Source organism: Molossus molossus, unplaced genomic scaffold (assembly GCF_014108415.1).
Source record: "Molossus molossus isolate mMolMol1 unplaced genomic scaffold, mMolMol1.p scaffold_m16_p_21, whole genome shotgun sequence".
NCBI classification, from domain to species: Eukaryota; Metazoa; Chordata; class Mammalia; order Chiroptera; family Molossidae; genus Molossus; species Molossus molossus.
Genome location: NW_023425357.1, coordinates 15,193,196 through 15,212,580, shown reverse-complemented (window position 1 = coordinate 15,212,580; position 19,385 = coordinate 15,193,196). Strand labels below are relative to the sequence as shown.

The following is a 19,385-nucleotide window of genomic DNA, read 5'->3' as shown; positions in this document are numbered from 1 at the left end:
TCCTGTGGTTTCCACAAAGTTATTGGGAAGATAACTCGGGAGCCGCCCCTGCCCCAGGGTTTCAAGGTTGCAGGGTCGCAGCTGTCTGAGTCCATAGCTCGGGAAGCCCAGCGGGTCCTGGGGCCAGGCATCACTTGCTGAGGAGGAGGCCGGCGCGCAGCACGCGGGGCACCCGGCGGATGGTCAGCGAGACGCGGACGCCGCGGACTAGGCGGGCTCCCGGCAGCGCCGACGGGCAGGCGGCGGCGTTGAGCGGCAGGGAGGCAGTGTCCAGCGGGTCTACGGAGGCGGCTGCGATGCCGTGGAGGAGGCGCGTGTAGGCGGTGTCACGGAGCACCAGCAGGCTGCGGGGTTCCAGCAGCAGCGAGGTGGTCGGCCGGGGCGGGGGCCGGGGCTGCAGGGCGTATTGACGGTCAGTGGGTCCCCAGGAGTAGGAGGGTGGGCGAGAAGTTAGCAGACTTTGGGGTCAGCGTGTCCCCAGAGATAAAGACTGAGGGGCAGGCGTGCTCCCAGGGCTCGAAGCTTTGGAGTGAAAATCAGGGGGTGGAGGGGATCCCTGAGCCAGGGCCATGGGGAACGGGGTGGGGTCAGCAGTCCCTCGAGAGAGGCAGGAACTAGGCTGCAGCTGGGATCTCCAAGAGGCTGGGGCCCGGACCTAGGGATCAGTGGTCGCAGGGAACTGGGTGGGACTGGATGGAACTGGGTTGAAGGCTTGACAGAAGCCAGGAGGTGGGGGGAAGGGGGAGGGAGCGGCAGAATGAAGCAGAGATGATCCGGCTTAGTCTGGGTATATGTGCGGACATCGAGATTTTTTAGAAAACCGGCACAGTAGGCGGGGTATCAGGTGTATCCAGGAGTATGTAGCACTAAAAAGGGAAGTCCTAAGGAGCAGGCTGGGACAGGGCATCCAGGGGGTTTCTGTGAACGCAGGGATGTCGGAAATGCATCACTCAGAGAAAGAGGGCAGGGAAGCTGCTATCATGAGCAGCCCTCAGGACAGTCAGGCTATCTAGAAGATCCTTGAAAGCAGGTGAGGGGTTGAGATGCCAAGGAGAATCTGGGAGTGCCCTATGGCAGATCACACGTTGTAGTGGCAGGGAGGTCTGTGTCGGGATACTCTGTACATTAGGCAGAGAGAGTTAGGATTTCTGGGAGGATGACAGGGACACCCATGAGTGAATGGTGTTGGATTATCTGAGGATATCAGTGTCTGCTGAAGTATTCGGGAAGCCTGCATGGGGTATGTGGACCTTGGGCTATTGGAATAGTCTGACCACATCCAATCAGCAGGTGGGGGTATTGCAGTGTCTGTGGATATCAAGATTTCTAGGGCTCCCTGAAAGCAGATGGCTTAGGTGTCTGGGAAGATATGGCTGCACTCCATGAGGGGACAGGGGAAGGTTATCTGGGAGGCTGTCAAGGATATCTTGCAGGCAGGTGGGATTGGGGCCTCTCAGAGGATGTGGAATGTCAGAGTGCCCAAGAGTGTATGGGGCAGTGTCCCAGGGCCCACCTGCTCTGTAGGGTCATCATCCTTTGGCTGCCGTGGCTCGTAGAGGTCCAGCATGGTGTGGGAGCCCAGGCTGATGGTGCTGACGGTCGGGTAGTACAGTGGTCCATCCTCGTGGGGCTGGGGAGTGGGCATCAGGGCTGGACAGGGCAGGAACCCCCCCCACCCTCTGGGGTTCAAGGGGGCCTCCCAAGCTGGGAATAGAGAGGTGAATGCCTGCTTGGGGTATGTGGCTGTTTAATGAGAGTGGAGGTGGGTCAACAAGATGCTTTGCCCCATGATGGATCAGAGGTCTGGGGGATGGGGTGAGGGTGTGTGTTTACCATGATGCCCTCCCCAGGCAGATACTGGTTCACAAGGACGTGGTTGGCTGGGAGACCTCCAAAAAGACTGAGGTCAGATACTTTGTCCACGTAGCGCTGAAGCCACAGAGGAAGCCGCTCAGGAACCATCCCCCGGGGATGGGGGAGCCCACCTGGAGGAGGGCAATGGGGTCCTGAGAGCACCTAACCAAGGAGCCCTGGCACCTCAAGCCCTCACTAATGATATCACAGGGTTTGACAGCACTCTGACCTCCTCAGGGATGCCTGACTCTTTGGAGATCACCACCCAACCCTTCAAAGGTCTCCTGATGCCTCTAAACCCCTGGAACCTTTGAGACCCCCAACTTATAAGGAAATCCCTAGCCCCATAGAACCTCTACTGACCCCTCTGAATCCTCCTGGCCCTTGCAATCCCTTGAACTCTCAAGGGCCCCCCAATATCTTAAGACTAACCATCCTGAGCCACCTGCCCCAGCCCACATCCTCAAATCACCCCTGCCCCCAGGCAGGAACACTTACCCCAGTTCTGTAACCTCCTCCCAGAGAGCTGAGTCCACTTTGGTTTTGGGGCATTGAAGACCTGGGAGGTGGGGAGGGGTCACTCATTTTTCAGGACCACTCTCTCTGATTCTCCCACCCAGGCCAACCTAGAGGTCTTTACCTGGGGTGGAAATGGGTTGTCTCAGTGTCTGGGATCATTCTCTGGGATAGAGTGTTCCCAAGATGTTGCTGTTTGCCCTTTCCCCTGTGGAGGCTGCTGGCCCCAAAGCCCACCTATGTCTACTGGGATTGAGGAAAGGAATCAGTGCTACACAATTGTGGTCTGAATCTACTCAGAGCTCTGGCCTGCATTAGGCTCTTTTAGCCCAGTAAATAGTCTGCACCCTGTAATTTCCTGGGCTATCTCAAAACAGTCTGCCTTCTTGAACCTCCTTGTTCCCATCACCTGGGGGAGGGAATGTGCTACACTGGGCTCTCTCAGCATAGCAAAGAGAGTACTTTGAAAATTCTCCCTGCCAAGATCCCAAAGGTCTAGAATGGGCAATCTTCATCCATACTCTACTCAATAATCTCCTCGTTCCCTTTATGGTTATGGGGCAGGAATGGGCTATCTCAGCATAAGAGTCTGTGTTCTATGGCTAACTTATCCCTGGGACTCAAACTAGACAGAACTAGTTGGAATAGCACAGGGAATATCTGCACTCTATAATTAAGGCTGGGCTGCAAAGGGTTATCCCAGTGCAAGGACTGAGCTTTATAAATTGTTTCCCCAAACCTTAAAAATAGAATAGACTGGGTTATCTCAGCACAGGTGGTCTGTGCTCGGAAACCTTGTTCCCAAGACTCTGGGTCTATGCTGAGCTATTTCAGCAGAGGAAAGAGTATACTCTATAAAATTATGAGGCCTGGGCTATCTCAGGACAGAAATCTGAACACTGCAAATTCTTCATTCTCCAAACATCAAAAGCCTGAACTGGGCTATCTCAGCCTATATTTATAACCACCTTTTCTCTAAGATAGCAGGATTGAGCTATTTCAGCACAGAGAGTATGACTCTGTAGCTTCCTTGTTTCTGAGGCTCTGGGCTTGTACTGGGCTATTCCAGTACAAGGAATCTGATCTCAGTAACATCTTTGTTATGGAAGCTGGACTGGCCTTTCTCAGCACAGGGAGTCTGAGCTCCATAATAATCACTTCCTTTCTAAGAAGCAGTTTGGGCCCTAGCTGGTTTGGCTCAGTGGTTAGAGCGTCGGCCTGTGGACCAATGAGTCACAGGTTCAATTCCAGTCAAGGGCACGTATCTCAGTTGCGGTTCATCCCCGGTCCTGGTTGGGGTCATGTAGGAGGCAGCCACTCGATGTGTCCCATTTACATCGATGTTTCCCTCTCTCTCTCTCTCCCCTCCCCCTCCCACTCTATCTGAACCAAAGTGGAAAAATGTCCTCGGGTGAGGATTAAAAAAAAACAAAAAACAGTTTGGTTTCCCCTAAGCTTCCTGGGAAAAGCTCTTTCTGACAGGCCCAGTGGGTCCTGAGAGAGGAATAGGGAAGGTGAGGGATGGGTGCTGTGTGGCACTCTCTTCCTGCCAGGATCTTCACTATAGCCTCAGGGGCTCTCACACAGGAACTAGGGTTTGGGGAAAGATCTGGAAAGGGGGGAAAAAACATCAGAAAGGGCATTGAGGTCACCTGTCGAAGCAAATACTCCTCCTCTTCCTTGGAGATGAAGTCAGGGACATAGTAGATTATAGGTGGTGCCTAGGATAGAGAGATCTCCCTGAAAGTGATGCCCTATGACCTACCTACACAGGAACCCTAGCAGAGATTAGCAGCCCCCTCCCTTTGTAGTGAGGCTCAGGATGTCCCCAGACAGGCCAGGGCCTGAAGTTGAGGGGCCAATGCCCATTTTGGCGGTAGGAAGTGGGGGTGAAATAGGGGGTAGAATGAAGTTGGAGGGAGCAGTCCTAGCTCACAAAACCAGGAGTCAGCCTTCTATCCCCACTCTATTTCCCACCCTCTAGTCCCCACCTTCACCCTCTGCATCCCCAGTCCTGACAACCTGCTCCACCCTGAATGGTTCCAGGGCTGGGACCCTGGAGTCCTGATCCTCCATTGACACCAACTCCATGCACCCAGTCCTGTGGGAAGGGGAGAACATGCTAAAGTCACCAAGCCTCCTACCTGCAGGCTATGACCCTGCTTTCTGCTCTATCATAGGTCAGGGCCTCACCTCAGCCCTCTAATCAAACTTGCTCAATATCTAAAACCTGAGTCCTCAGCCTCTCAGAAACCACCCAGTGAGCCCCCAGAACACCCAAACTCCATCCGCCAAGGGCCTATCAAACTACACAGATTTGTTCTAGCAAGACAGAACATCCTTTCACAGAGAACATCCTCTGACCCCACTGGGAGCCTTTCTCAAGGGCTGCAGGCCAGAACCCCTTTAAACATCTTGAGACCCCTTCCTAACAACTTCAGATTTGCAACCATGAGCTTCGCTCTCTAACAACATTAAGGGTCCCCCTGGACCCTCCTCCTGCCTCAAGCCCTTTCAGATGCCCCGTTCTGAACCCCCTAGACTCCTAATCTGAGTCTCCTCTGACGCGTCCAGTCTGTCTCCTTGGATCCCCCACTCTGGACTCCCTCAGATTTCCATTCCCGCGAGCCTCTTCACTGAAGCACCCTTGGACCCATAGCCCTGAGTCTGACTCCCCTCAAACCTTTCTTCCCTGAACCTCTCAGCCCCCACACTCTGAGTCTTCTAAGACTCGACACTCTGCGCTTCCGCGGACTCCTATATGAGCTTCCCCGGATCCCCACTCTCAGCTCCCTCGGACCTCTGTTTCCGCCCTCCGCCACCCACAAAACTGACCGTCCACCAACGTCCCCTCCAATATCCAAATTCAACACCCCTATTCCTTTCCCAGCCACTTCCGCCTCCACGTTTCTGACGCACGAGTCCTCAGGCCAATGGCAACTCTCACAAGCCTTAAGGGTCTGCCTTCCACCCAATCGGCGCTCTCACGCGATATTGCCCCGCCCCTTCACCCTCGTTCAGTGATAGGCTGCGCCTCCCGGCGTCTGAGCCACTGGGGACCCTTTGGATACTTGTCTTCGTCTGGCACCGACCAATCAGAGCTCCAGAACCGAACAGATGGGCGGGGCAGCCATGGCGACCAAAGGAAGAAGACAAGATTGTTAGGACTTCCCGCAGGCTAGAGCATCCTATGCCCAAACTGCAAGGAGGCGAGATTGAACACAGGACTTCATTCATCCTCCCCCAGCGGCGGTACAGTGGCAGGGCTGTAACTCCCCAAACACAAGCTCCACACAGAGAAGCCATAGAAACGTCTTTATTGAAGGGGGCAGGGGTCATGCTGAGTTCGGGGGACATGCAGTGGAGGGGCAGTCGTGAGCTGTCCTTGGTAGTGAGGCCCCCAGGTCCGCCCTGGATTCCCTGGGCCTTCAGGGTCTCCCTCAGGCTGTGGGTCTGGCCTGGGTGCTGTTGAGGTCATTTGGGGCCAGTGTCTCAGATTTGGTGTTTTGGACCCGTGACCAAAACGTGGATTGAAATGGGGGCTCCAGAATTTGGGATCCCCCCAAAGCCTTGAGGGTCCTTCATGTATGAGATGGAGGCTTTAGGAGTTGGGGTTCCTTTGGGGTTGGGCTCTTGGGATTTGGGTGTCTTGAAATCCATGACTTGGCATCGAGGTCCTGCCATTTTCAGGGATGAGGATTCCTGTTGGGTCTCCTGGTGCCTATGAATAGGGCTTAAGGTGCTGTGGTAGCCTGGGATGCATGTCCTGACTGCAGTCTCCTTCATTCCAGGCACAAGGACCTCCATGACGGGTTTCCTGGGGACTTGGGATTGGATTTTTAAACTTAGGATTCCCTTGGGGATTTGGGGATTCCATGGTTTGGGGGGTCTTAGGAATTAGGGCTTTGGAGTCTTCTAGGGGCTGTAGGACTTGAGGTCACAGGGGAGTTTGGGATTTGTATCCTGGAGTTTGGGATCCCCAGTCTCAGAATGGGGCTCCAAATTTTGGGGTTCCCCCAAAGGGGAAAGTCATTACTTTAAAAATAGAAAATTTTCTGGGAACTGGCCAGCACAGGGGCTGTGGGCCATATTGGGTGGGCTTCATACAAGGCACTGGGGGTTTCTTAAGGGTTCGGGGGTAGGAATACCTGGGGGTCCTGTAATTAGTACTTTCAGGACTGTTTTGGTGTCTGTAAACTGGGGGTGCCAGTGGCCTGATTAATGTGTCTCTTCTTCAGGGGTAAGAGCAGGAGTCTTTGTTAATGGAGGGGGGGTCTCTGATTGCAGTATAAGGGCTTTGGGGTAACTATGGGGAATCACATCGTGAGGGGACTGATGTGAAATGTGGCATAGTGACATAAAGGTCTGTAACTGTAGCTCTGGAAATGTGACCTGTGTTTATTTCAAGGGGACTTGATGGGAAGAGGTGGAAGGGGTGTTTTTTAATGGGGGAGGATTCTGGGATGAGTGACTCAGGGATGTTCTGCTGTGGAGCATTATGTGGAGAAGGTCATCATTTGGGGTGACGTGAAAATCTGTTATTGGGGGCTCTGCTCTGAGGGGTTGATAGGGACTAGCCTGAAGGAGCTACACTCAGGGAATCTCTGGGTAACACGGGGTCTGTATTTGGGCATTTAACATGGGGGAATCTGTTAATAATGGGGCCTCAGTGATTAACAAGGGCTCGCTAGTGGGGGGTCTCTATTCTGGATGTGTTACTGGGAATATCTATCTCAGGGTGACTTGGGGCTCCTTGTGTCAGGAGATGCTAGAGGGGGCCATCTCTGTCAGGTGTCCAGGGCCTCTAAGACTGCATCTCTGCCCTCAGCATCCAGGGAAACCAGCAGCAGAAGAGCAATCTGGAAAGGAGAACCATGTCACCCCGATGCAAGGGCAGGCACATCTGATCTATCTCCCGCAGCTCTTCCCCAAGTATTTGGAATTTGGCCTTGCTGGATTCTGCCTCTACCTCTTTGGCTGTGCCTTCTCAGGCTCCTGTGGAGGGTATTCTGTCTCCCATATCTGCCCCTTAAAGGTTGAAGTCTCCAGAATTCAATGTAGGGCCTCACTCCCTAAAGATTGTTTCTCAGTAAGCTGACTAGTTACAAGTTTTCCTAACCTCTATTTCTAGCCCCAACCAGAGCTCCAGACCCCTATGTCCAATGGCCTGGCTACGCACCTGGAGATTGAGTTCTCTGAAGCAATGTCCTTTGGGGTCCGGACTGTCGTGAAGGTGCGTTTGGGCTGTGTCACTGAAAGGGAGGGCACAGGCTCAGGTGAGGGGATAATAGACCCACCCATGCCCTCAATACCCACCGAGACTCTACCCACCTGGACTCCTGGACCCCACATTCCCAATACCCACATGAACCTTTTTTTGTCAATAATATTCTGTGTTCTCCAATACCTACCCATGTCCCCAGTGCCTTGTCATTAACATCCCCATATCCCATAGCACTATCCTCTTGGGGATCCTGCTTCATTATTTTCCTGGACCCTGTGTTCCAGTTGAATACTGGAGGTCTGTCACTAGCATGACCCTCCCTCCTATCCCCAAACCCTCCCCCCCACACTCCAGCCCCCAACTCACTTGTCACTTGATGTACTTTTTTGGCTCCAACATTGTCCCCAGGAGGGTCAGTGGATCCACCAATCCTGGGGAGACAGGAGTGGGAGGAGTCAGAGCCTCAGAAGCCAGGGTCTGACCTGGAGATGGGGGTGGAGGCCCACAGGTAAAGAGCTCAGATGTGGGAGTGGGTATCCACACCGTCTTGCTAGTACAAGAGGAGATCTCTGAGGGGGAATCAGGGTTCTTGGTTGGTGCCTTGGGTTAAGGTTGGAGTTTGTGCTCACCTCTGAATTCGGGATGCCGGTGCAAAGACTCCATGCTTTGGGGGACAGGTGAAGTACCGAACACCAAAGACAGAGCCATCATGCTTGCCCGTGGGCTGGTCTAGCTCAATGCCATACCAGTAACCTGAAGCAGAGGAGTGTCAGGATACCTGAAGCCCTGCCCACCCTGCAGCCCAGATCCCCGTCCTCACCTGGGGCAAAGTCTGTCTTCCCGTAGAAGCGCACAACCCCTTGTTTCTGGCCTGCTACGAGGACTTGGTCTCCGATCTCAGTCTTGGCTCCCTCTCGCTGCTGCAGGCTGCCCAGAGATGGAGATAATTGGGCCTTTTTCTTGCCTGGGGGTGAAGGGTACAAGGGTTGGGGTGAGGTGGGGCTCACAGGCACCAGCCCTGGGGACCCCATGCCACCAGAAAGCCCCAAGGCAGAAATTCTGTCCTGGCTCTAATCAGAGGAACTCCAGAGCCTTCCCCAGAACTGTAGGGCTTTGGGTGTGGAGAATTGGGAGAACCCCAAAATCCTTTCTCAAAGCTGAGGATATTTGGGCCAAAGTAAGAAATTAGTCACAGAAGTCAGGAACTCAGAAGTTGTCCTTTTAAAATACAGGAGAGGTCGGGGTTTCGTACATAGCAGAGCAGCTCCCTCGCTGCAATCTAGTGAAAGTCAGCCCTCGACACAAAAAAAATAAATTAATTAAAAAAATAAAATACAGGAGGGAGCTGAATCTGAGGATACTCAAGTCACTAAAGCCAGGAACCCCATAGATTCTCCCCTAAATCTGGAGAAAAACTTTCCAGTCTAAAGGGAAACTAAGTCATAGAAGGCAGGGAAGCCACAAGTCCTTCCAAGAACTGGGTGGGGCCAGTAATAAGTCAAAGGAGAAACTGAGTTACAGAAGTCAGGAACTAAAGGTCTTCCTCTGAAATTAGGGAGTTTGGGCCCTGGTTGGTTTGGCTTAGCGGTTAGAGCATCAGCCCTTAGCCCGAAGGATCATAGGTTCACGTACCTGGGTTGCAGGTTCAATCCCCAGCCCCGGTCAGGGCCGTGAAGGAGGCAACCAATCGATACGTTTCTCTTGCATCTCTCTCTCCCTCTCCCTCCCTTCTACTCTCTAGAAATCAATGGAAAGATATACTTGGGTGAGGATTTAAAAAAAAAAAAAAAAGTAAAATTAGGGATTTTGGACCTGAGGAAAAACTAAGTCACAAAAGACAGAAGTTGGGCTAACCACAGATTATCCCCAAGACTCACCCTCCTCACCCCTAGGGCTTCCCCTCTGACCTTTGTGTTCCCTGCGGCCTTTGCCAGTGACGCGGGAGAAGTCCATCCGGGGAGTGCGAGGTGTGGAGGTGACAGATGAAGGGGGTGCGTCCACTGCCTTGGAGATCTTGGACACAGAGGCGAAGAGACCTGGAGGACAGAGCCTGGGCTGGGAGTTGTCCAAGCCTCTGCCCTGTGCCTCTGCCCGCCATCAACCCCCTAAGCCCCATTACCCAGTCGACAACATCAGAACTACTGAGTGGACCCCACCCAGCACCCCTTTTAGCCCCCCCGTGGGACTGACCCTGCTTGGGAGGGCAGATGAAGTACCGGACACCACCAACACTGCCATCATTCTTGCCCTCAGGTTCGTCCAGCTCCACACCCACCCACTGGCCGCTGGCAAACTCCGTGGTCCCGCAGAACCGCAGTGTGCCCGTCTGGGGAAACAAGGGAGGACATGGCTTGGGGATGGCCTGGGACGCCATGACAGATCACCGGCACACAGGCAGCATGGTGGGATAGACGAGGGAGCCCCAGGCTCAAATCCCAGCTCAGACATCCCCATTTACTGGCTATATGACTTAACCTTACTGTGCCTCAATGTCCTCATCTGCTAAATAGGAACAGAAATTGTGCCCACCTTATGGGATTGTTGTAGAGCTGCTGTGTCCAGTGCAAGAAATAGCCACTAGCCAAAACATGACAATTTAACTGAAATTAAATTCAAATTTCATTTCCCCAATTGTCACGTGTGGCTCGTGGCTACTTCACTGGACAGCAGACAGCACCATTCTCATCAGCACAGAGAGGTCTCTCCGACAGCGCTGTTACAGAAAAATGAAAGCTCTCCGAACAGGGCCAGGTGCTGAGTAAGGGACTAGTGAGTGCTGACTACTATTATCCCGTTACGTTAGTCCTGGGACCTCCTGAGCCATTTCCATCTGGAAAATTGGGATAACAACCCACCTCCTAGGCTGACTGTCTGGTTGAAACATTTTTAATATACGTCAAGTTGCTTAGCTGCAGTGAGCACTGTGTGAGGCTCTCTCACCCCTCTGAGCCTCAATTCCTTGTCTATAAGATGGGCTAATGCCCTGGCCAGTTTGGCTCAGCGGTTGGAGCATCGGCCTGCGGACAAGAGAGTCCCGGGTTCAGTTCCTGCTAGAGGCACGTACCAAAAAAAATAAAATAAAATAAAAAGATGGGCTAATGGACAGTGCCGCTCTGGAGGGTTAGTGTGGGGATCTGAGCAGTGCCCAGCACACAAAGAGCATTTAGGATGCACCGAGCCCTGTTCTAAAGGCTTTACACATTTTTTTTTTTTTTTTTATCCTCACCCGAGGATATTTTTCCATTTTTTGTACAGATAGAATGGGAGGGAGAGAGAGGAAGGGAGAGAGAGTGAGAAACATCGACGTGAAGGGACACATCGAGTGGCTGCCACCCGCACGACCAACCAGGGCCGGGGACAAACTGCAACCGAGGTACGTGCCCTTAGCGGGAACCGAACCCGGGTCTCTCCGGACCGCAGGCCGACGCTCTAACCGCTGAGCCAAATTGGCCAGGGCAAGGCTTTACACATTTTAACTAATTCAAACCTCACACCACCCTGGGCTCATAGCAATTGTGCTATGCTGATTAAGAGGCAGGGGTGGCTATTACATGTCCTCAAACAAAGGGTTTCACCTCTCTGAGCCTCTTACAGTCTCCTGGGTTGTAAAATGGGGAGAGTGAAATCCTGCTTTCAGAATTGTCACATGAATTTGATCAGGTCACACACAGAAAGCTTTCCAGATGGGGCAGATGCATACAAAAAGATTAGGGAGCCCTGGCCAGTTTGGCTCAGCAGTTAGAGCATCAGCCTGCAGATCAGTGAGTGGTGGGTTCGATTCCGGTGAAGGGCATGTACCTCAATTACGGTTAGTCCCTGGCCCTGGTCGGGTCGTGCAGGAGGCAACCAGTTGATGTGTCCCTCTCACATCAATGTTTCTCTCTAGCTCTCTCTCCCTCCCACTCTATCTGATGATAAACAGAAAAATATCCTCAGTTGAGAATTAAACAAAAAAAAAAAAGATTAGGGAACAAAATATAACTTTCATGGTTTCTCACTATCCAAGAAATAAAACTCAGATTCCGTCCAGTGGCATGCAGGTCTGGTGTGATCAGCCCCTGCTGACCTTTCTACCTCACCTGCCCTCCTGTGTAGCAGGGCCCCTGTACCCGCTGTTTGCTCTGTCTTCATGTCTTTGCAGGGTGAGTTCTTTCTCATCTCAGCTCAGACATCACCTTCTTCGAGAACTACTCTTGGAACACCCAGCTAAAACCATCTCTGCCCTCAGCTAAGGACAATTGACTAAATCCAAGCATTTAATGGTTTCCAAAGCCCTTGTTGCTCCCTGAAATTATCTTAACTGTGGGTTTACTGAACTGACTGTCTCTCCTTCATTAGAAATGAAGCTCCATGAGAGCAGGGCTGGGGCTGACACAGCCTTTTATCCCCAAGAGTGGGCTTGGTCCAGCATGGAGCCTGAGGGACACCAGTAAATGAATTAAAGTTGGAATGCCTGGATGAATGAAGATTCTCTCGGCTCTCTGGACCCTTTTACCTGCTCCCTCTACCTGAGACCCTATCTTCAGGTAGGTACACCTCCTATCACACACCTGATTATTTCTGATCTGTACTTTCCCCCCAAAGTACTAACTACTCTGGGAGCAGAGATGGGCCCTGACTGGGGACCACAAAGCCCAGGGGACCCAGATGGAGCAGAGCTGCACTGACCACTCTGATGGTGCTTCCCATGACAACCACACTGCCCTGGACTGTCACTGTCAGTTGATGGTTCTGTTTCCCGCTGGCCTGAGACCTCAGCCCAGATTGGGGCAAAAAAGAGCCACTTACAGAACTGTTAGGTGAAATCAATACTGTGAATCCATGGGAGGGTAGGCAGACAAAGGGGAAAGTCTGCATGCTGCCCAAGGACCCAGTTCTGCGTGATGAGAGCTGAATCCTGCCCTCCCCTACCCCGTCCAGTCCCTGACCTTCTGGCCATCCAGCAGCACACGGTCTCCCAGGCGCAGGCCCAATGTGGTGAGCATGAGATTGCCTGGGACGTTGTCGTAGTTGGGTAGCGTGACCTTGGGGAGGGCACAGGAGAGTGGCACAGCCTCCTCCAGCAGTGTTCGTAGTTCCTTGGCCACCAGCGCTGCCTCTGCCTTGTCCAGGGACATGTCCATGGGGTCTGGGACCACCTCCGCTGGCACCTGTCCCTTTCGGTTCTGAAGGCCAATGGGAAGACAGGGGCGAGGACTCAGTAGCACAGGCCGCACCCCCACTGAACCCATGCCCCAAGACCCCGGGTCTAGGTGAAACCGAGGTGGGACTAGGTCACACTTTGGACCAACATGGGACTAAGGGGCATTTTTAGACCATGTCCCAGGGAAATCTACCCCTGAGATCTCAGGCTGGGGATGTCAAATAATTGGAGGTGGGACCAGTGGTAGAGCTGACAGGGAATGAAGGTTACATTTAAGTTCTGTAGGTCATGCCTTCAGAGAGGCCATGCCCCCAGAGGCCCCAGGCCAGGAATGGGGCCATGTGAGGAATGAACATTGTAGATGGGCTTCTGTAATAGTCAGTGGTCCAACTGAGCCAATGGGGAAGGAGGTGAGGCAGGGCCTCAGGCATCACCCCAAGATAATCTGTGCCTGAGATGCAGCAGAGTAACTGGTGTTAGGGAGAGGACCTAGAAATGGATGGGTTAGGGTCAAAGATCATATTGAGGGCTTATGCTGGGTCCAACCTTCTCATTCCCCAAGAGTCTCATTCAACTTTGTTCGTGATCTCTAAATGCTATCTACACAAGGTCACAGTGTCAGCCAGGACTAAAAGAAGATATTCCTTGCTGGGTGACCCTGGACAAATCATTCACTCTCTCTGCCTCGGTTTTCCCGTTGTGAGATAGTGCTCATAATACAGTTCACCTGGCATATCATGAACACTAAGTAAATGTCAGCTATTATATCATTTGTTGAATGTACAGACGATGTTTTGAGAGCTTCCAGAGACGCAGGTGCTCAGGGCCCCCCTCGTCTTCTGCAGAGGCCTGCTGGCCTGGAAAGGAATGAGGGGAGGAAGGAGAAAATAACAGTGCTGGGCCAGGGTGGCAGTACCCGCAGCGCCGGGTTGGCACCGTGCTCCAGCAAACATTTGGCTGCGCCCAGGCACAGGTTGGAGGCAGCGATGTGCAGGGCTGAGCCGTGGTTGAAGTCACTGCATGTGGAGTTCACCACTGCGAGGTGGGCGAGAGGAGAGACAAGGTGGGTGAGCTCCTCAACACTCTAGGCATCCCCGTACCTTCTAGCCCCCGACTCTTAACCATCTCTTAAAACACAGGTCCCAGTGCCTCCCAAAGAACCCCACCCCCTCCCTATGAGGTCCAGCCCTGCCCTAGGCTAATGAGCCCCATCTCCAATGCCTCCTCTCCAGCCTTCCACTATCTCCTCCGTTTGGCCCTATCACTTGGCATCCCTCCTCCTTCACTCCACATCCTCACCCCCAAAACCCCAGGCACCTTCCCTCTGCTTCCAGGCCTACCCCTCAGTGGGTCCTGCCCCCTCCCCCATCCCAGCCGGGACTTTCTCCCTCACCTCGTGGCCGTGCACCCTTCAGCAGCACACGCACGAGGTCGGGCACGTCGAAGTAAGCCGCGTAGTGCAGCGCGTTCATGTTGGTCCAGCGGCTGCGCAGGGTTACGTCTGCGCCCAGTGCCAGCAGCTGCTGTGAGAGGCGTACTGCCGCAGCAGGGTCCCCTGCATGACAGCCAGGGTTAGTTAGAGTGACCTCCTCCAGAGCATGGGACAAGGGCATGGGGAAGGCCCTGGGCCTCAGGGATGACACTTTGGGATCTTAGGCTGCGGGTTCAGGATGGGGATCTGAGGACCAGAGTTCCGGGTGGTTTTGAAGGTGTTGAGTCTGGGGGCCTAGGTTTTGGGGCACATGGTTTGGGGGTCTGGACCCTCACCGACTCCATGGGCCCCAGCCTTGCAGGCGTAATGCAGCAGTGTCATGTCGGTCAGCCCATCACGATCGTTCACGTGGCAGCCTCGACGCAGAATCTGGGAGTACCGGAGGGCCAGGGAGGTTACCCAACAAGCAAAGGACCCCATCCCCACCCTCCCTGGCTGCCTCAGTGTTCTTACCTCATTGCCAATGACATCAATCTTGTGCTGTACTTGGGGCACCCACTGGCGCACAATGGCAAACAGCTCAGGGATGGTGGTCTGCGGGTCAAACAGAATCTCCTGGCACGCCGGGTCATTGGGGTCGAAGAAGGTGAAGGCTGAGGTGGCGAGAGGTCTAAGGTCACCCCAGGCAAGTCGACCCCATTCTTCCAGGGGAGTTTTAGGGCTTGGCCTTTAAGACCCTCTGTAAGGTAGGGTCTCAAAACTAGTGGTGCACAGCACACAGCATATTCCATGGGGCCAGCCTGCGGTTTCACATAAAAATCTGATGCCAAGCCCTGGCCAGTCTGGCTCAGCGGTTAGAGCGTCGGCCCACAGACCAATGAGTCTCGGGTTTAATTCCCGTCAGGGGCATATACCTCAGTTGCTGTTCGTCCCTGGCCCTGGTCAGGTCGTGCAGGAGGCAACCAGTCGATGTGTCTTTATCACATTGATGTTTCTCTCTGTCTCTCTCTCCCTCCTTCCCACTCTATCTAATAATAAATGGAAAGATATCCTCGGGTGAGGAATAAAAAAATGAGGAAAAAAAAATCTAAAGCCCAGTACATCTTAAAAAACAGAGATCATTAAACACCAATCCTTTGGCCCTGGCTGGTTTGGCTCAGCAATAGAATGTCGGCCTGCAGACCAATGAGTCGCGGGTTTGTTTCTAGTCAAGGGCACATACCTCAGTTTGTCCCCGGCCCTGGTCAGGGTTGTGCAGGAGGCAACCAGTCGATGTGTTCCTCTCACGTGGATGTTTCTCTCTCTCCCCTTCTCTCTCTCCCTCCCACTCTATCTGAAGATAAACATCTTCAGGTGTGGATTAAAAAAACAAAAACAAAACACCAACCCCTTGAAACGAGTGTGATAAGGAGTGTTGCACCCTGAAGTCTGCGTGCCCAAGGGAGCTGCTAGTGCACTTTTGCCCTGATGGAGAATGGGGACAGTTTGGCCAAATCTCCAGAGTAAAAAAAAAAAAAAAAATTAAAGAAACAAAAATCCAGGTTTTTAAGAAAAATCTCCCCAATTTTTCAAATGCTGTGCAGTCCACATACATTAGGATCCAAGGTGTGGCCAGCTAGGGTGGTGCCCAGAGGGACTTCCATCTCTCCCCAATGAGTCCTGCTCTCTCTAGTAACATCAGCATCCAGCTTAGGACCTGGCATATGGCAGGAACTCAGTACATGTTGAATGAATGAGTCAGTGAACAACCGGATGAGACAGAGCCCAGGGAAGTGCAGCATAGGTAGCTCCAAGAATCAGCCTGCGTGCTTCTTTTAAAATCCGTCATAAAACAGCACTCCTTGGCTCAGAAGCGTGCGCTAGCTCCCATCACATTCAGAATATAGACCACAGTCCTTCCCACTGCCCTGTCGGTCTCTACCCTCAATCTCTCACTCATGCCCCTGCATCCACACTGGCTTCCTTCTGTCCTTCCAGCACACCAGGAAGATTCCTGTCTCAGGGGCTTTGCACTTGCTGTTTTTCTTGCCTGGAACAGTCTTCTCAAGGCTTTGCAGGTCTTTGCTCATAGGTCGCCTCTTCAGAAAGGCCTCCCGGACCACCCTGTCAAAATCTGCACTTCTGCCCTTCTCCATCTCCTACCCTTTTATATTTTTTTAATCCTCACCTGAGGACATTTTTGCATTTATCCTCAGACAGAGGAAGAGGGAGAGAGGGAGGAAGAGAGAGACAGAAACATCAATGTAAGAGAGACACATCAACTGGTTGCCACCCACATGACCCCAATCCAACCGGCCAGGGACAAACTGCAACTGAGGCACCACATGCCCCTAGTGGGAACCAAACCCGGGACCCTCTGATCCGGGGCCGACACTCTAACCTAACTGCTGAGCCAAATCGGCCAGGGCTCTTTTTTTATTTCTTTAACCACAGCATGTATCACTATTTAACTTGTTTATACTTTTCTCCCCCCTTTTTTGGCTCTTCTTCCCTTTTTTCTCCTTTCTTACTGTCTCACTTGTTCCCTCATTAGGATGTAAGTGCTATGTTCCCATTCTGCCTTGGTTCCCCCTTATCCTCAAGGCCCAGCACAAAACCTGGCACGGAGTAGGTATTCAATCTGCTGAATTAATGTACACATTTAATGAACGGATATATGAGATCCTTTTGGAGTCCACCTTAGCCTTCTCTCTGTCCTGGACCACATTTCCAGATTCCTTCATCTTCTATGACCAATCCTGCTTTTTTTTACAAGCAGTATTCCTGGGGGCAGCCCAGACCCTCTCACTTCCCACCAGGCAAAGGCATTTGCTGCATCCAGTTGCATTTCCAAAGGAGATTTTACAGTTTCCTGGGGTAGATCCCCTGCCCTGGACACCCAGATAACTCTCTTATTTTCCTCTCAGACTGAGGTTAACTTGTTGCCTCTCTGATCCACCTGTAGTGAGTGACATGTCTCACTGGTTTCTGACCCTCACAGTCAATGTCTTCTTCTTCTTTTTTTTTTTTAATCCTCATCCGAGGACATTTTTCCATTTTTTGTCCAGATAGAGTGGGAGGGAGAAAGAGAGAGAGAAACATCGACGTGAAGGCCCGGAGACAAACTGCAACCAAGGTATGTGCCCTTAGCGGGAACTGAACTCAGGTCTCTCTGGACCGCAGGCCGACGCTCTACCCGCTGAGCCAAACGCTCTACCCACTGAGCCAAACTGGCCAGGGCATCAAAGTCTTCTAAAAGCCCTTTCTGGCCCTGACCAGTTTGGTTCAGTGGTTGAGCATCAGCCTGTGGACCAGAGAGTCTCAGGTTCGGTTCCTGCTAGGGGCACGTACCACAAAAAAAAAAAAAAGAAAAGAAAAAAAATAAATAAATAAAAAAAAAAAAATAAAAGCCCTTTCTGATAACATATCTGACTCTAGCTAAGCCCCACCCTCTCTCTACCTTATAGCCAGAGGGAGCTTTTAAACATATAAATAAGACCCATCAATCTTTGGCTTTAAAACAATCCCTCCAATGCTCTCCTCCAGTCACACTTAAAATATATCCAAAGTCTTCACTGTGGCCTTTAAGCCCATTCCAGATCTAGCCATTGCCAACCTTTCACCTGAACCCTGACTACTCCCTAAATGCAGCTCCATGAGCTTCTTTCTGTTCCAAGCTCAGTCCTGTTCCGAACCCAGGACTTTGCATGCTGCTCTCTGCCTGGAAACCCTCTCCACTGGTTACTCCTCATGCCCTGGCTCTCAGCCTAAATTCGATCTCATCAGTAAGACCCACCCTGACCTCTGTCTCAATTGGCTTCCCTCTAACCATTCTCTATTTTATTGCTATCTTTTATTTCATAGCATTTACTCCAATCCAAACTTACCTGATTTATCGATCTGTTCATTATTCAGTCTCTACTTCTCTCCTGAGAGAAGGGATTATGCCTGGAATGCTCACCATTAAATCTCTATCGCCCAACGTAAGGCTTTTCACAGAGTAGTAGCAACAGAAATATTGCTTGATGATTAGACACTTTCAGTTTCTCCAAGAAGACACCCTCTCGGCTCCACACCCGCCTTCCTCAGAGCCTTTACTCCTGCAGTTCCTCCTGCGGTTACCTCTCCTGGGACTCCTTTCCCCCCACTCTTCCCTGAGTAACTAACCCCCAACTCATCCTTAGGTCTCCCTCAAATATTACTTCCTCAGAGAAACCATGTCTTAACACACTCTTGCAGTATTCCGGTCTTGGCAAGCACAATTTCTCATCGTGTTTTGTAATTACACATTTGTATTAGATTAGATGGATCTGTGTGGTCATTATAGAGGCCTGTGAGTTCTCTCAGGGCAAAGACTGGGTCTGTCTTGCTCCATGCTGTGCTACCAGCTCCTAGCACAGAGCCAGGTCCACAGCAGGCTTTCAACAAATGTTTGCTGAATGACTAAATGACTGAATGATGTATCATGAGCCAAAGATTAGGATTATTCCAATGTCATTCTCCAATGAGTGAGTGAATGAATGAATGGGGGCAGGGGGTTGGAATCCAAGGACTCAGCAGCTAAGACTCCTTCCCTGGCCATCTAAGGCTCCAAGCCAGATTCCAGGGTGGGAGGGTGGTTACCGTAGTCCTTGGGGAGGGGGGCAGGTGCAGAAGGGTGCACAACAGGCTTCTGCCGGCGCTCCTGGGTGGGGCTGGGGGCCTCCGGAACCTGCTCATCTTCCTCATCCTCTTCTTCCTCCTTGTCCAGAAGCGGAGGGGCCATCGGAGTAGGATCTGTCTTAGTCATGGTCCTCGGTGGCCTTCAGGCAAATCCTGGAGGCAAAGGTCAGCTAGAGAGGGCACCCCACAGGCTCTGGTATCCCAGCTCACAGAAGCTCCCGGGGCCTTACATCCCCAGATCTGGGGCAATCATAAGGATGCCCGTTACCCATCAGAGGACCCTAGTAAGTGGGCCCCGTGTCTACCACTTCCCCCAGGCCCAGCCCCCCATTCTTCCCTCACATCAGGGCCCTCAGTCTAGGCTGCCCCCTCCCCAGGTTTGTTTATCTCCGGATGCAGGACGCTTCGCCCCTCCCCTTCTCCGAGGGCCTCCCCTCTCCCCATCTTACCTCGGGCAGACGGGGCTGGAGACCAAAGCTGAGACTGGGGAGTAACGGGGTGTTAGTTTCGGGGGAAGTGATGGGTGAGGAGAAGGAGACAGAAGGAGACAAGGCAGAGAAGCCGATGGTGGATGG

At 52.4% G+C, this 19,385-nt stretch overlaps 2 protein-coding genes across 4 annotated transcripts; both read right to left on the bottom strand.

The window, feature by feature from the left end:
- On the bottom strand, positions 1-5,265 carry ALKBH6 (alkB homolog 6). Of its 2 annotated transcripts, XM_036274758.1 has the most exons (7): positions 5,206-5,265; positions 4,393-4,471; positions 4,023-4,091; positions 2,353-2,413; positions 1,834-1,985; positions 1,514-1,630; positions 1-394 (listed from the first exon to the last, which is right to left on the bottom strand). In XM_036274758.1, the coding sequence occupies exons 2-7, from the start codon at positions 4,459-4,461 to the stop codon at positions 131-133; spliced, it is 732 nt and encodes a 243-aa protein (XP_036130651.1). In that variant the 5' UTR covers positions 4,462-4,471; positions 5,206-5,265; the 3' UTR covers positions 1-130. The 2 variants fall into 2 exon arrangements, with proteins under 2 accessions (XP_036130651.1, XP_036130649.1); XM_036274756.1 differs by lacking the exon at positions 1-394 and having other exon boundaries at positions 1,530-1,592.
- A 1,481-nt stretch (positions 5,266-6,746) lies between these two features.
- On the bottom strand, positions 6,747-19,385 carry CLIP3 (CAP-Gly domain containing linker protein 3). 2 transcript variants are annotated; one of them, XM_036274671.1, is made up of 14 exons: positions 19,260-19,385; positions 18,772-18,980; positions 14,683-14,822; positions 14,505-14,598; positions 14,131-14,292; positions 13,654-13,772; positions 12,523-12,759; positions 9,785-9,920; positions 9,502-9,630; positions 8,415-8,558; positions 8,224-8,347; positions 7,961-8,025; positions 7,550-7,622; positions 6,747-7,229 (listed from the first exon to the last, which is right to left on the bottom strand). In XM_036274671.1, the coding sequence occupies exons 2-14, from the start codon at positions 18,935-18,937 to the stop codon at positions 7,175-7,177; spliced, it is 1,644 nt and encodes a 547-aa protein (XP_036130564.1). In that variant the 5' UTR covers positions 18,938-18,980; positions 19,260-19,385; the 3' UTR covers positions 6,747-7,174. The 2 variants fall into 2 exon arrangements, with proteins under 2 accessions (XP_036130564.1, XP_036130563.1); XM_036274670.1 differs by having other exon boundaries at positions 18,772-18,963.

Excerpts from the sequence above, each read along its gene's own strand:
- CLIP3 (XM_036274671.1), bottom strand. The coding sequence starts at position 18,937 with ATGACTAAGACAGATCCTACTCCGATGGCCCCTCCGCTTCTGGACAAG. Across the intron at positions 7,623-7,960 it reads AAAAGTACATCAAGTGACAA|TGACACAGCCCAAACGCACC; the intron begins GTGAGTTGGGGG and ends CCTCCCTTTCAG. Across the intron at positions 7,230-7,549 it reads TCAGAGAACTCAATCTCCAG|ATTGCTCTTCTGCTGCTGGT; the intron begins GTGCGTAGCCAG and ends TCTCCTTTCCAG.
- ALKBH6 (XM_036274758.1), bottom strand. The coding sequence starts at position 4,461 with ATGGAGTTGGTGTCAATGGAGGATCAGGACTCCAGGGTCCCAGCCCTG. Across the intron at positions 1,986-2,352 it reads GAGGAGGTTACAGAACTGGG|GTGGGCTCCCCCATCCCCGG; the intron begins GTAAGTGTTCCT and ends GCCCTCCTCCAG. Across the intron at positions 1,631-1,833 it reads TGCCTGGGGAGGGCATCATG|CCCCACGAGGATGGACCACT; the intron begins GTAAACACACAC and ends CCCACTCCCCAG.